Genomic DNA, 15,773 nt, shown 5'->3' on the forward strand with positions numbered 1-15,773 from the left:
GTGGTTAACGTGCGAACCTTAATGTCATCGCGTCTCCCACAAGCATTTTTATGTACAAAGAGTATATCAGTGCACTGTAGATAAAAAGATGTCTACTTCTGTGAATGTGGTTTGTATTGCGTTTGCACAACAAAACAAAAAAAAAAGGTTTGTTAGAAATTCAAAGAATAACACTCTTACATGTAGTCACCCTTGAAAATGCTCGGTGCACCACTTCGCTGATGTACATATCTTGCCTTAACAAGCGGGTGGAGAACCAAGACAAGCAGTCTTTTAAATCGTTGAAGCCCGCTTCAATTGAGAAACCCTTCAAAATGTACAACAACAGCAAAAAGATAAATGTGAGACTCGAGGATCTTAAGGAAGGCTGGGAATTAGACAACGAGGCAGATGGCCATCAGGTGAGCAAGTCATTAAGTCAATACTAGTACAGTTAATAATTATGGCCCTATGATAATGAGGTTCGCTTTACATTATTTCAAAAAATGCAAGCGCCTTTGATACTAAATTTCAGTGATAAAAATAATCAAATCTACTGTTATTGTTAATATCATATTGTAATTGAATATGAAAGATATGCCACGAAGTGACATCTAGAAACGATTAGGTGACAGTTTATAGCCCACCAATGTAACAAGCTGGTCTAACCGAATGTGTGTGTGTGTGTGTGTGTGTGTGTGTGTGTGTGTGTGTGTGTGTGTGTGTGCGTGCGTATTAATTTGAATGTATTTCAAAGAGCGCTCAACTCTTAGAGGAGCATTGAGAATTATAATAAAGGCTGATAGTTTCTAAAGAAACTGTTTGGGGCTACGTCGGTGGGGGTAACGAAATAATTTGAATATATCAACAAAGTTGAAATGGTAAATTGGCCACCGTTACGACTATAAAAGCTGACGTTTCGAACGTTAGCCCTTCGTCGGAGCGAATAGAGGAATTGTGGGTTGTGTGTGCTTTTAAAGGCAGAAAAAGGAGCTACGTGATTGGTTGGAACATGGCAACGAGAAAAGACACTAATAAATTAGTGGAATGAAAAGTTCGTTGATACCTGTGGGATTTAGACAGCCGGTTTGAAAGATGAGCTTTTGTTCAAGAGTTTTCCGGCTTTCCGTGCTACCTAAGCGTAAGGAAAGACAGCAGATTGCATGTGTTGCTTAGAATGGTCAGGTAAATTAAAATGTCTAGCGACTGGTTTCGATGTGTCCTTGTCATTCCTCTCCACGTCGTGAAGGTGTTCTCGGAATCGGTCACCTAGTCTTCTGCCTGTTTCGTCGATGTAAATCTTTTTGCAACAAGTGCAAGTTATGCAATAGATTACATTGGCGGATGTGCACGTGAAGTGATCGGTGATCTTAATGAATCGTTTGTGTCCCGATATTTTCTCAGTGTTGTGAATGAAAGGACACGTTTTGCATCGTGCACGAGCGCATTTAAAAGTGCCTGGTTGGTCATTAGTCTGAAAAGAACTTCTGACCAAAAAATTGCCTATGTTTTTGTCGCGTTTGAATGAAATGAGCGGAGGCTGCGAAAAGATAGTGCTTGTCTCTGGATCGTTTTAAAGTAATTTAAAGTTTTTAAGAATGATGGATTTAACTGAGTGGTTGTGAGGGTGAAACGTGAGAGTGAATGGAATGCGGTCGGAATCTTCCTTTTGTGCCGTTTGTAGTGCTGAATGTCGATCAATAAGTTGGGCGCGGTGGCAACCCGCTTGAACGACAGAATCAGGTAACCACGTTTATCGAAAAACTGGCAGATCGACTCTGATTTGTGGGAAAAATCAGAGTCATCACTACATAAACGACGAAGTCTTAGAAACTGAGAAAAAGGAATGCAATTCTTAACGTGAGATGGATGCGAAGACGAATACATGCAACAAGTAATTTTGCGGGTCTGTAGGTTTGTAATACACACTAGTGCATAAACCGTTGCCTTCAATTGAAACTTTGATGTCTAAAAAGGATAAAGAATTGTAAGAAATTTCCCAGGTATATTTCAGAGCCGGGTGAAAAGAATTGACTGCGGTTATGAATTGAGTCAGCTCCTTTCTGGTGGAGGAGGTGGCGCCGATACAGTCGTCGATGTAGCGACCGTAGAGTTCAGGTTTGGAGCCGTTGTATTGGCTGAAAAATTGGTGTTCGACAAAACCTACAAAAAGATTGGTACAGCTAGGTCCCATTTTGGTACCCATGGCTACACCATTGGTTTGTTTGAAAAAGTTTTCCCCGAATGAAAAACAACTGAGTGTGAGAACTAGTTCGGCTAAGCGTAGTAGTGTTTCAGATTTAGGTTCCTTAACAGTACGTTGATCAAAAAAAATGTTTAAGGGCCAGAAGACCTTCTGGCCCTTAAACATTATAATAAATAATAATAATAAACTGGTTCAAGACTTCAGAGGTAGTTCATCGTTTTATTACGTGGACGTTCTTATACAATCTACTTCATGGTGATCAGACTGTCACATTCGGCTGTAAAAATTGGTTATGCGCATGCGTCTAGCTATCTCATATGATCCCTTGGTGCAGTTTGATGACTCGATAGAATTCCAATCAAACTTTCAACTTACAGGTAATTCTCGTTTAATTTTTCAATTTCCCTAGGGTAGGCACCCCGCATGGGTCTGAGTGTCCCGTTCGTGCCCATTCCTTTTGGGCTTAATTTTTTTTTAAATTTTTAAATTTTGTTTTTATTATTTATATATTTACTTTTATGTTTGGATATCTTCATTTCGATCTTGCCCAATAAAGCTTGACAAAACCATAACCAGAACTGGGATCCTGGGATGGAGTCCAACGCGTTGCAAACATTTTGAGCTTATCGATGGAGCTTTCGCGAAGGACTAATGATTGAAATTGCAAAACAGTTTCTTTTTAAACTAGTTACTCTGCATGATTATAAACTTCTGGGTTGTAGATCATGGGACTTTCTGCGATTCGAGGAACCGCTAATTTTTTGGGGATTTTCATTGAAACGTTTTACTCCCGACTGATACCGTTTTGTGCAAACAATCTGTGATTTGTTGTAGGAGTTCATTTGCCTCAACGCCAATGGTCGTAGGTTTCGTTGTGAAGGAACATGCGAGTTCCTAGTGAAACAAATTGAAGGTGGAGTGGACAATTACTTCAAATGTCAGTTAAGGTTTCAACAAGAAGGTCGTGATGAAGAGCATACCATGAAAGTGATCCGTGAGTTTCAGTCTGAGGAGGTAATGTTGTTTGTACTTGATATGATCTACTTTTCAAAGTTAGCAACTTAAAGATAGGTTTCCGTTTTTCAAGTTAAAAGAAAGAAAAACGTAAAAACAAACGACAAAGTTAATTGCTTTCATCTTCCATAGATTCACACACATCACTTACCTTCTTCCCTCTTATCAACCTTGCCATAACCGATTGAAGGTCATTTACCAGTACTTACGGATGAAATTTCTTTGCTTATTAATGTGATTTCTAGCTCACATTCGCCCTTCAAGTTATAAGCCCATGTGTTTAGTCAAGAGCACCTTTAATTTATACTCCTTCATAAGTTTTCCCAGTTCAAGCCACATTAACACAACAGTCACTAAACTTAGTGAAGATATTGAAAAAAATTAACGTCACGTCAAATAACATGAAGGTGGAAGTCCTTAGTCAGCCTTGAAAAGTACAGCCGGGTTTCTAGTCTTCAACTTTTGATTTTTCCTTTTCGTTTAAAAGTAATTAATTAATGTATCAAACTGTAATTTGTATGTGAAACGGTTTATCTTTGCTCCACCTATATCCCTCTGAATATTGAAATTGTTTAACTCCGTATTCATAAACATATTTCTCCGGTTTAAGAACCATGTTTCAACTTTTAATTGCTCCGTTGGTTTTAGAGACCGGAGCCGGTAAATAATCCACGTCAAAACTCCACAGAGGCTGCAGGTGATTCGCAGATGACACCAAAAGCTCAAAGACACTTTAATGCTGTAGCTGGAAGCTCAAGGTCCTCAGCTCCAGAAGAAGGCGACAGGGGCAACTTTGACGAAAAATCGAAAACTCCTTCAGGTATCTTCGTTGTCGTCATCGCTATGGTTACCATCATGAGAAAAACAGTGAATCTTCAAATTAACTCCCCCCCCCCCACCCCCAATAATAACCCAAGTCAATTATTCACTTATAAAGTTTCATCGTGAAATGATATGACTTTCGGAGATAATTATAATACATATCAAACGAGCGTGTAGTATACATAATTGCATCTTGAAATGGAAGGGAAGCCTTAAAAATAAAGCAGTCTTATTCGACGAGTCATAACCAGGAAAAATTCATTGACCTAAAAGGTACAAGAAGAACAATTTTAGAAGCCTCTCTTATTTACTTATTTATTTGATTTTTTTTAAAGATTCAGTTGGTGCATATAAAAGTACTTCAAGTGGCGACAGTTATTCTTCATCCTTGCAACTTGATGGTGAAGACGATTTAGTAACCGAAGAGGTATGCTGGGATATCAGCCAAGAAGTTGGAAGTTCTTGGAAAAATCTCCTGCGGGAACTCAGGTTGAAATCAGTAACTATTGAACAATTAGAAGAGAACTACAACAAGGCTGGAGTGGCTGAGGTTTGTTTCCAAGGCCTTTTGATATGGATGAGAAATTCTGGAGCGAAAGCAACACATAGAAGACTGCGTGAAGCGCTCGCTTCGCCTCGTATGGGTCGTTCTGATTTGCTGAAGCAAATTCCTGTTAAGATCGTTTAGAATACATTTATGTTGGAAGCAACTTTTAACAGTATACTGATCGATGTAGTGCGAGAACGTTCTACTAGCAAGTAGACTGAAAGGCAATTTGCTCTTACACAAGTCTGTTAGTGCTGTTGGTCCACTAACGGCTTCGGAGTGTTAACCTTCTAATTTGTAGGTGATCACATGTATCACGGTGTGTCGGGCTTTGTTTACAGCAATTGTCACTTACTTCAGTTGACCTAAACTTCAATCAGCTCTCAGTTGGTATTTTAAGTACATGAATAGACCTCGAGTCTCACCAATAACTTACCTTTGCAATCGTCATCGTTCAAATTAAGATCTGGTACATGGTAGAGTTAAAGAGTAGAGGTTTAAGAGTGGTTACAAAGTAAAGTTCAAACTGTGTTTTAAAAATATCCACTGCCATAGAATAAAGTGTCTGCTCTAGTTTTGAGACTTATTACATAGTGTATACATGATATTGATATTATATTCGCATATAACTACTTCTTTGTACAATCGATGAACAGTTTGTATAATCTCAGTGGCAAGTGGACGATAGTAAACACATTGTTGTAAAATTTTGTTGATGGAATGTTTTTCTATTGTTTCAACCATTGCTTAATTAAATTAAGTCTTTTACTGGAGTTTAAAAAACTAGTCATTGACAGACAACTTCTGCGGACAACAATCGACATTATCATTGTTTCACATTAACAAACACTTTTTAACATCCTCTAACGTTTTGCCACAAAAATACCGAAAGACTGTATCAAACCCAAGAAGCAGCAAAATATGAACAAAAAAAGCATCGGGGACACTATAACAAGGTGGTTAAAACAAACTAGAACTAAGGGTGTATCTAATAATGATAAAAAGTATGTTGAATATTATGTAATGCTATGTATTATGTATGAAAATACTATATGGATGCATTAAAACTATTAGAGATAAAAGTCAAGTCTATGTTGTGAATTCTGTGTATTGTGTACTATGTATTGTGATAATAATTATTTGACATACTTGCCTGAACTGACTCAGTGTAAGGCATATTTCCAGTGGAATTCTGATGTGTTAAGAGTGCTTCAAAATGATTTGGTCAGTTGTTCTCTAAAGTGACTGGCTTAATAGCTGTTTTGAGCTCCTTGAAGAGTTTTTCTCTAAGTCCTTAAATTTTCTTTACTTACAACCTGACCACAATTTACATAAGTCCTATATAAGATGATAATAATTTCTAGCATTTTTGGGGCAGCTCTATTTGACTTTGATGATCATAATAATGCTAATTCAATAATTTCCAGGAAATACACAAACAGTTCATAGCTAAAGAGTTTTCATGATAATGAATTAATTAGGAGAGCTTTCGATGTTATCATGCTAAAATTATTTTAATAAGTTAAGATCACACTTGTGATCAGTCATCCCCAGGAGTTCTAATGTGTTGAAATTTAAAGCAGACTCCTTTAATATCATTGTCACAAAATGGTTTTATAGCTTGAGTCTGTTTGTGTTTGAAAGACATTTTCTGCACTGCAAGTGTTTAATGCAGACTAGACTCCAGAACAGTTTGAAATAATTTAAATGTTTCACTAACTGTTAAAGCAGAATGAAGAGAAGGATATATTTCCTCATTCTTTACCCCCCACCCCCTTTCATAACAAAGCAGGGAAAAGGCAAACTGTTTGTATGTGTTCAGAGGCTTGTCATTAAAACTTGTGGGGCCACAAAGTGAGAGGTCAGTTGTCTCCACTAGACTACAGAAAGAGCCACTGCTATTATTATGGAATCTCAGTTTGGAAATTTTCTACGCCAATGCAGAGTCAACAACATCAGCACAACCAATAATAAGAATGAAGAAAAATCACACCAGTAGGGAAATTTTTAACTTAAAGAATCACTGAGGCTACAACATATTCAATGAATAATTGCTTATAACTATGCAGACTTGCCTAAGAAAACAACACATTTGAATTGTACAACTTGACAAGTGCAAACTGACTCTTGAAATTATGCCTTGCAGCTACCCTTACCAAATCTACATATATGTGACATATATGTGACATAGGTTCAATTGTTGCACATATATGTCACATATATGTGCATATATGTGACATATAGTTAAAATGCTACAGTCATTTCTACATATATGTCACATATGTCTGCATATATGCGACATATATGAAAATTGGCGAGGATGAAAACATATATGTAACATGTATGCAAGTTTGCACATATATGTAGCATTTATGTTTGCTCATATTTATCGATATAGCCTTGCATGGACTGATACAGTAAATTGAGGAGTCCCTAATTCCATTGTAGGGTTCAAATATTACATGATGCAGTGCTGTTTTCATTTTTATTACACTGTATGAATAATAAACTTAAAATGGAAAAGTGCTTATATCAATCTCTATAAGCACATTATATATACTCAAGCATGCAGATCTGATTGTGAACTATTAAATATTTAACATTTTGCCAATCCTACTTAAATGATAACGTCAGCTTTTACAATCGTAACAGTGGCCAATTTACCATTTCAACTTTGTTGATATATTCAAATTATTTCATTGCCCCTACTGACGCAGCCCCAAACAGTTTCTTTTAGAAACTATCAGCCTCTACTTAAACGATAGCTTGCATGTATCCTGCTTGAACCTTTCTCTCAAATGAATTAATGCAATCCAAGTTTTTGGTGAAGCTAGGCTGGGTTATTTATGCTGTCATCATAACAAAATTGCTTAAATTATTTGATAAAAAGTGAGATTCTTCTGAACTACAAATACCAGAGAGAAATACCTGAATTTCGTTGCCACTAATTCTTTAAATACATGTAGCTAAAACAGGCAAACCATATAGCAAGGATAAGCTCTGATGGTGTGGGTCTCATGGCTTGTGTACAGCTCTACCTTATGGCCCATGCATGTATCAAGTCTGCAAAGTACTTTTTAGGAGCATTCAATGAGCTGACACACTTAATTGTTAAGTAATCCAGGAATACAGTGCAAATTAATCGAAGCAATTACACCTAAAAGACAATTTCCATTTAGATTGCGAGCAACCACCAAAGTAAGGATCAAAAGAACGCTCTCAGACAGTTTAAGTAGTGAACCTGGGTACACAAAGGGATCCTTAAAAATTTCTGTTTGATTGGAGATGTCGCCACCAATTGATTTCTCTTCATCATCTGAAAAGCTTTCACGATAGCTTCTTCCATCACCTTCAGAGACACCGCTCCAATTCATGTCCAAAATATCATCGCTGTTGTCTTCAGGCGAAGACATTCCTTGATGGTCCGGAGATGAAGGCAATGACATATCTGACATAGTCTCCGACATACTCAAGTCCGCATTAATTGTCATCACGGTCATCTGAATACTCTGATTTGCGATTTCCTAGCGAAACATTCCCACTTTCCTCGGGAGTTTGCTCGTCTTCATCTGAGGTAAGTTGTACCGTTTTATCCTGCCGTCGATAAAAAGTGCTTTTGGGTTTTTGAAGGGATACTTCTCTTCGATGAATGTTGTAGCCATCTCGCCTTTTTAACGTTCCACCATTTTACATGGCATGTAAAGCGCATGCCCTCTCATCACGAAAGACCACAATGCCTGAGGGCACGCATCACGTGGTAATATTCATGTGACTTGACAAGAGCGGGACTTTTTGAGTCGCAAGTGCCGAAGCATTGTTTCATCGGATAAATTTCGCTAGTGTTCTCCCATTTTGGACAACTTTTCTCATAATGAGAGAAACAAAGGCGCCTTCTCGCTTCGCTAACGGCTTTGGTAAGTCATGCAAAATTAACTGCGTTATATGGATAGTTGTCTTAGCTGCGAATAAATGCTTTCCGCTGTACCTTGGTTCCAGAGGAATTTTGTTTGAAAGCTAGGCCGATTGCGGATTCAACTTTGCCATAAAGATTCGCAACCTCCGGCATGTTTTGAGAGCGCGAAATTTCGGGTCATCCTCGGTGTAAAAACCTGATGAGGTTTTCTTTGTGTCATGAGGAATTGTTTTGCTGTACGCTTTTGTTTTTAATGTTTTGTTGTCTTTGTTTTACGTCACTCGTGAGCTTTACAGGTTTTTACACCGAGGATGAGCCGAAATTTCCGTTTGTTTTCATTGATGTCAATACAGAGGCCACTAAATAACAAAGGACAGTACAGTGTTTGCTTTTCCATGCTGCAATAGATCTTTTCGCGGTAAAAGGAGGGCAGCAAGGTCGAGTGGTCAGCGTGTCAGACTTGCAATCTGTCGCTCCTGGGTTCAAGTCCCGCCTTGGCGACAGCTACTTGGATTAGCCTCGAATTTCAAATCCTCGGCCATGCTTGAAATAGAGCTAACTGGTTTGCCTTCGGCCAGTTGGGATTCTTAACAACGTTATTTTCAATTTGAATTATTTGTTTAAGTTGTTTCGTGGAAAACCTGTAAACTAGCTTCTAGCTAAGTGTTTCTCCACGTTACACTGTTTATTATTATAAAACTGTTTATTAAAATCCGCCATTTTGGAAACGGGGCAAACAGGGCGAGAAGTGTTTGTACGCAATGTCAAAAAACGTCTGTAATATAAAAATCTGGACAAGACTTCCGTATTATATCCCCATACTTGATTATGCTTTCAATTCTTGGATAAAGGAAAGCAGAGGAAAAACAACGTATTTCCTTTGGGACTACAGCTTTGTTTTTGATTGGTAGGGGGTTATACGAAAATCTTTCCAAAATCTGCACAAACGTTGAATGGTGAGGGTAATATGGAGGCCCAAGCATTTCTCTATTTAAAATTGAGGGGGATATTTAAAGGTAAGCTGAAAAGTGGGTGATCGTGTTTTTAATTTTCCTTACATCTGTCTGTAAACCCCGCAAATTTTTCAAGGTCAGGGAAGAGTTACTGGGGAATTTTGCAAAAAGTCAAGGAAAATCTTAGTTCTCGTCAAAGTCAGTGAAAAGTAGGGGAATGTTGATTTGAGGGTTCCACAGAGGTTTGTGAAGTAGTCGATCAAGTGTAGCAAATCGGATAGAAAGCTTAAAAGCGATGGAGAAGTGTATCATAGAACAATAGAACTATGCTATTCCGAGAAATTTCGTAAATCGTTCCCTGCATGTCTTTAGCCTTAGCCATTTTATATTTGAGTTGTGCACCCCAAGGAAATAAAACAAACCATCAAACCCTGCTTAACTCTGTGCTAATAATATTTTGTGCACTGCGCTTTCGATAATTTGGTAATTAATTTAATTCAAGGTCAGTGAAAAATGTTTTGAGGTCAGTGAAAAGTCAGAGAAAAGTCAGGGAATTTTTTGGGTTCCCATGAGTGGCAACCTTTTGTTAGTATTACTATATTTAAGATATATCACAAACTAATCTATGATTCTAAGTATATATCTTGCTTCTCATTTGACAGCATTTGTATAGTCCCAATTCAAGAACTCAAAAGTGGCCCTTGTGCAAAAAACCATCCAGGACACGTGCACAGGATGCCACAGAGGAATTTCAAAAAGGAAAGAATGTTGACACTATATCGTTAGCATGCACTTGCGTTTTATGACCCTTAATCTTGTCCAATACATTCCATTGAAGTTCATGCACTCATCAGTAACCTATATGGGCAATAGACTTATCATTTTCTCAGTTGAATGCCTGGTTTATTGTTTGATGGGTTCTGAGTTAATGTTTTTGAATGTTGCATATTTGCGGGACCATCCATTGAGGGAGATTATCTGCTTTTTTTTATCTATAATGCCCTTGAAAATAGAAAACAACTTGATTGTGGCAATTGATGTGCTTTAACTCAAGAGAAGTTTCTCCAACTGACCTGTAATTTACCAAGTACATGTCACTGGTGTACATGTTGTGGTTCAGTTTTATCCTAGTTTCAATTTTTATTTTCGTTTGTATTAATTAAACTCTATCATTATTGCATATAGCCATATATCCAACAACAAATGGAAATAAAATTTGCCTGTAGGATAAAACTGAAATACATCAATTTGATGCGGTACGTTGTAATTCAGGCCATTTTATTGATGTAAACACTCATTCACTTTGTTTAAGGAGGAATACAAAATATATGCTTTGTTTGCCACAACCATATATGTCTATGAGCATTTTCTTGCTTTACATTTGGGTACAGCTTTTCATTTGCATATACAGGCTGTTGATGTTTTATATAACTGTTTAATATGAAAAAAGATTGGCTCATAAAATTTAGAAGAACTGCAGAAATGTAATGGTCAAGAGGCCAACTCCAATGTAGCTTTGTTGGTTTATTAGCTCAACGTTTGGACCGTCTCAGTCTTCCTCAGGAGCATACTAATTACAATAAGATTAGTATGTGATTAGTATGTGATTAGTATGTAATTAGTATGCTCCTGAGGAAGACCGAGACGGTCGAAACGTTGGGCTAATAAACCAATAAAGCTACATTGGAGTTGGCCTCTTGACCATTACATTTCTGCTTTTATTTACGTTATTTCAAGAGCCGACGATCGCTTCAGTCATCCTCCAGGCAGCGCGTTTGAGACTGATCAGCATTGTTTGTGGGACCCCTTACAAGCTTCTACTTATATATATATATATATATATATATATATATATATAAGTAGAAGCTTGTAAGGGGTCCCACAAACAATGCTGATATATATATATATATATATATATATATATATATGTATATATATATATACAATTATATATATATGTATATATATATTATATTATATATATATGTATATATTATATTATATATATATATTTAATATATATGTATATATATTATATTATATTATTTAATATATATGTATATATATTATATTATATATATATGTATATATATATACAATATATATATATGTATATATATATACAATTATTTAGGAAAATAAAAATTAAACTTTGCACGAAGTTTTAGTGCGAAGTTTTAATTTTTATTTTCTTAAATAATTGTTTACAAAGCTCCATGATTCAAGGATAAGGTTTTTTACGTTTATATATGTATATATATGAGTTCTATTTTCTTTACATATTAACAGGTTTCGCAAAGCCATGCCTTACAGAAATATATGATTTTGTGATCTCAATTAAGGATTGTGGTTATTCTTTATTGACTGCAATTGTTTTTGGCTAGCTATTATCAACTATAATACATCTATGCCTTTAGGTTGACCTGCATATGCATGCCCTCACCAAATCTACATATATGTGACATACATGTTACACATGTGTGCCACATATATGTGGCATATATGTGCAACGATTGAACTTATGTAACATATATGTCACATATATGTAGATTTGGTAAGGGTGCATTTGTGGTTCCCAGGTTCCACATATATGTTACATATATGTTGCATATATATGTCACATATATGTGATATATATGCAACATGACTGCCAAATTCCTACATATGCCACATTTATGTTACACATATGTGGCATATATTTGACATATATGCCACATATATGTGGCATATATGGCACATATATGTGGCATACATATGTAACATATATATGTCACATATATGTAGATTTGGTAAGGGTATTTTCAATGCTCCAATGAGTTACATGATTACGATCATCTAGAATCCTCCACAACATTGTAATGTTAACCTTAACCCTTTCACCATTGTAAAATTATGCATGTATTTGTTGTAGTTCAATTTTTTCTTTGGTTTAATTTTTTTTAAACTGGTTTAAAAATTTTAAACTGGTTTAGAATTTTCAAACTGGTTTAAAAATTTTAAGCGAACAACTCATTCTTATTTGTTTGATGTTTCTCATGTAAAATGTACTCAGTATAAAATGAAGTTGTGTTTTTAAGGTGTCCACATTTTAGCAAATGTTAATTTTACTGGTTGGAGTTAAGATAAATAGGGTTAGGGTTGGGGTTAGGGTTAGTGGATGTATTGCAGCAGTGTATTCAAGCAAGAAAACCTGGAACTGTTTGAACAAGTCTAGATCTTTTTTTTCTTTACAAGTACTGAAATATTGCTTTTTGTATACATACTGATCGGCTAGTTTAGAAGTGAACAGAAAGTACTATATATCTCCGAAGAGCCAATGATTCAAAATTGTGCATCAATCAAGTGTTTAATTTCCTACCATTTTCTGGTATATGGTAAGAATTAAACTTATTGTTTGGTATCTCTTTGATATATACAAAAAAATGGTTCACCACAGTGTAATGGTGAAAAATGTGAATATTTACCTTGTAGCTTTGTACTGCAGTAAATTGTGACCACTAATCACCTCCACTTTAACCAACAAATTTTAAAATTTGAGGACAATTGAAAACTAATGGAGGTAACTGAATAAATACTTACATGGCACAATATCTTTGTATCTGTTTTTAGGTCGATTATACTCAAATTCTCCATGATGAGTGCTGTATTCTGGATCTTTCTTCAATTTAGAAGACATGTCTTTCAATTGCTGCAAAATATCAAATACCAGATTGAAACAAAAAAATACAATTGAGTAAAATTTCATACGGGGGAGGGGCGGGGGTTGGTATAGCAAACAGACAGTCGTATTCTACCTTAGTAGGAGGTTTTGAAAATTTGTCTTCAGCCAGATGACAGAAAAATTAATAGCGAGAAGACGAAAAAAAAATAAACATAAATTCCGAGTGATCGCAGCACCGTGACTGTGATCGCACCATGGAACTTTCCACATGGTTTGGACCGCACTTGCATAATTAATATAATTTTACTTTCTTTAGTTCTGTTGTGAATCAAGACCTTTACAGAAGTGCATTTCCTACTTTTTAGCTTGATAACAAGGTTGCTGTTTTAACATTTTACGCCAGTATTAGTGATCGATCGCCAGGAAAAGCAGATAATGGTATTATTTTGTTTTCTGTAAACGCGTTCGTCAATTTACTCTCTAGCAACTTCCGGTAATCAATTTGAGTGTTTGACTTTTAAGATAAGCTTTCGTTATTTTTATCGATAACACACCGATCATCAAATAACTCGTGAATCTTTGTGAAACTTTAGAGCAAGTTAAATTTATTTCAAGGTAGTAATGTACAGAATATTGAAATATCACGGAAATTAAGTCAGCAAGTGGTCAAATATTTCGGTTTCACGAAGTTTCAGCAATCAATCGCTTTAAAACGACAAGTAAAATTTGGTTTCGAAGTTACGGGCAAGAGTGATCGTGTTGTTAAATATTCCTTGACCTAAGGAAAAAAAGGAATATTATACCTGGAATTCCCGAGCAAAACCATTCTCTCCCCGTGCATTCTTCGAAGGATGTAAACTTTCCGCGTGACGAAGAAAAGATTGCAGTCCGTCTAGGATCTTTGACGAAGACATGATCAAGATCGTAAGGACTGAGGCGGCTGATCAAGAACTTGGATACTGCTCCATTTTGATTCCAAGGAAGTTCGAAGAAAAGTTGACGGAAATAAGTAGTCGCCTAACTTTCCGCACAAAAACAAAGCCTCGCAAATACGGTTCTGCCTCCTCTCTATTTTGCGAGAGAGCGCCTGCGTTGTTACCCAGAGTTCGTCGTTCCACCGGATGTTGTTACAAGAATAACAACTTCGAAACTTCCGGCTTCTTTCTTTCCTTGTCTTTGTTTGAATAAAGCTGATGCATAATATCTAATATCTAAGTAAAATCCCTTTAAATCATGAAATTTGACTCACATGAAATGACCAAAAAATCGAATTTTGGATCAATTTGATTCAGATATCTTTAAAAGTCTGGCACGCAATGCAGTTAGTTAGTTAAGCCCCTGGCTCCAGGTTGGAGCATGGGCCATCGACAAACTGCCGCCACTGACGCCTCTTTTCTGCCAGCTGTTGCAGCTCCTTCCAGTTCTTCCCGAGGACCTTCATCTCCTTTTCCGTATCCCTCCTCCAGGTATTCTTGGGGCGGCCCCTCTTTCGTTTTCCCTGTGGATTCCAACGCAGGGCTTGCCTCGTAATGCTGTTTGAAGGTCTTCTCAGCGTGTGGCCTACCCACATCCATTTTCTCTTCCTCACTTGCTTGACCACCGGTATTTGACCTGCACGCAATGCAAATAGTCTGAAATTCACTCATTCCCTGATCACTTTCACTAGAACTGAAGAGATGAATCACTTCAAACTCCACATTCATTGTAGGTAGATATGTTAAGGTTCCAGAGAGATTCTACAGAATACACATGAAAAAAACGAAACAAAAAAAGGATCAAACATTGCAGAATATTTCGCGGTTACAGCATGCTGCCATCGAAGCCTGCTCATGCTGACTTTTTCTTCGGACTTCTTCTTTCGTAGTGAATTTAATTGCACATCACTTGAGAAAATACATTTTTCACGTGTAATCTTATCCTCCAATTGTTTTTTCTTTAGTTGATCGGTAAACTTACCGCTTACCGGATTTTCTCATTGATTGGTCCGAGTCCGGAGTAAGACTCGTAATCAATAGCAAGGTGCAACACTAACTTAAAAAACCTGGAAAACAAAATAAAAAACAAAAACAACAAAAATAAAAAAACAACGGAATCGAAAAAATAATATACTTCTCATGGTTCCGACACATTTGCTCTGATCTACGCGCGCCAAGCGTTTCGACAAACCAACCTTGCCGATTCCCAAGGTCTCTAATCTTCCCGTTCCCTGGAGCGTCCTCTCTCGCTCCAGGGGCGGAAAGATGAGAGACCCTGGGAACGAGATTGTCGACAAAGGACCATGGATTGAGAATGGTGAAGGCTTTCAAATTCACCAAACAACTTGACAGAGTGATACGAAAGGCGAGTGATGTATCAGCAGCTGATTGGCGATATCAAACATTGATGGAAAATATATAATCGTATTTTTTCATGCGTATTGTTACGGCTTTTCTAAGAGCTAGAAATCCTTATATAACAACGCAGTTTCTATAAAAAAAGAAAAAAACCCGATTAACAAACAAACGGATTAATAAATGACGAATGCTAGTAAACAAAAGAAAAATCAAAAACAAATTCCGTGTTAGCCAAGAATGACTTTCTATTCAGCTCCTACTTAAAGACCGATCTCTGCTTCATTTCTTTAGCGGGAAACTGACTAGGCTTAGCCACAAGCTACTCGGCAACTTTTCGGCAACTTC

The 15,773-nt window shown here is 36.7% G+C and overlaps 3 protein-coding genes and 1 long non-coding RNA gene across 7 annotated transcripts in view; 2 read left to right on the forward strand and 2 right to left on the reverse strand.

Moving 5' to 3' along the window:
• LOC111319113 (uncharacterized) overlaps positions 1–5,655 on the forward strand; it is a 26,979-nt gene extending 21,324 nt beyond the window's left edge. For all 3 annotated transcript variants that reach the window (XM_088759853.1, XM_088759855.1, XM_088759852.1), the window contains 4 exons: positions 246–401; positions 3,020–3,199; positions 3,848–4,019; positions 4,357–5,655. In XM_088759853.1, the coding sequence (XP_088615979.1) occupies positions 246–401; positions 3,020–3,199; positions 3,848–4,019; positions 4,357–4,709 (861 nt within the window). In that variant the 3' untranslated portion in view covers positions 4,710–5,655. The remainder of the gene's footprint in view (positions 1–245; positions 402–3,019; positions 3,200–3,847; positions 4,020–4,356) is intronic.
• The window catches only part of LOC148731852 (tyrosine-protein phosphatase non-receptor type 12-like), a 17,134-nt gene extending 2,936 nt beyond the window's left edge, over positions 1–14,198 (reverse strand). The window contains exons 1-2 of one of the 2 annotated variants that reach the window (XM_088759895.1): positions 13,899–14,197; positions 13,014–13,122 (exon numbers count right to left, since the gene is read on the reverse strand). In XM_088759895.1, the coding sequence (XP_088616021.1) occupies positions 13,014–13,122; positions 13,899–14,009 (220 nt within the window). In that variant the 5' untranslated portion in view covers positions 14,010–14,197. Of the gene's footprint in view, positions 1–12,390; positions 13,123–13,898 lie in introns of those variants that run through there. The other variant, XM_088759894.1, reaches the window with a different exon arrangement.
• The window catches only part of LOC111340954 (uncharacterized), a 198,673-nt gene that overhangs the window by 156,994 nt on the left and 25,906 nt on the right, over positions 1–15,773 (reverse strand). The gene's annotated exons all lie outside the window — the stretch shown is intronic.
• LOC148731853 (uncharacterized) lies at positions 6,723–10,783 on the forward strand. Its single transcript, XR_016001137.1, has 2 exons — positions 6,723–8,482; positions 10,097–10,783. It is a non-coding gene; the product is annotated as an uncharacterized LOC148731853 (long non-coding RNA).

Source organism: Stylophora pistillata, chromosome 5 (genome assembly GCF_964205215.1).
Source record: "Stylophora pistillata chromosome 5, jaStyPist1.2, whole genome shotgun sequence".
Lineage (NCBI taxonomy): Eukaryota > Metazoa > Cnidaria > Anthozoa > Scleractinia > Pocilloporidae > Stylophora > Stylophora pistillata.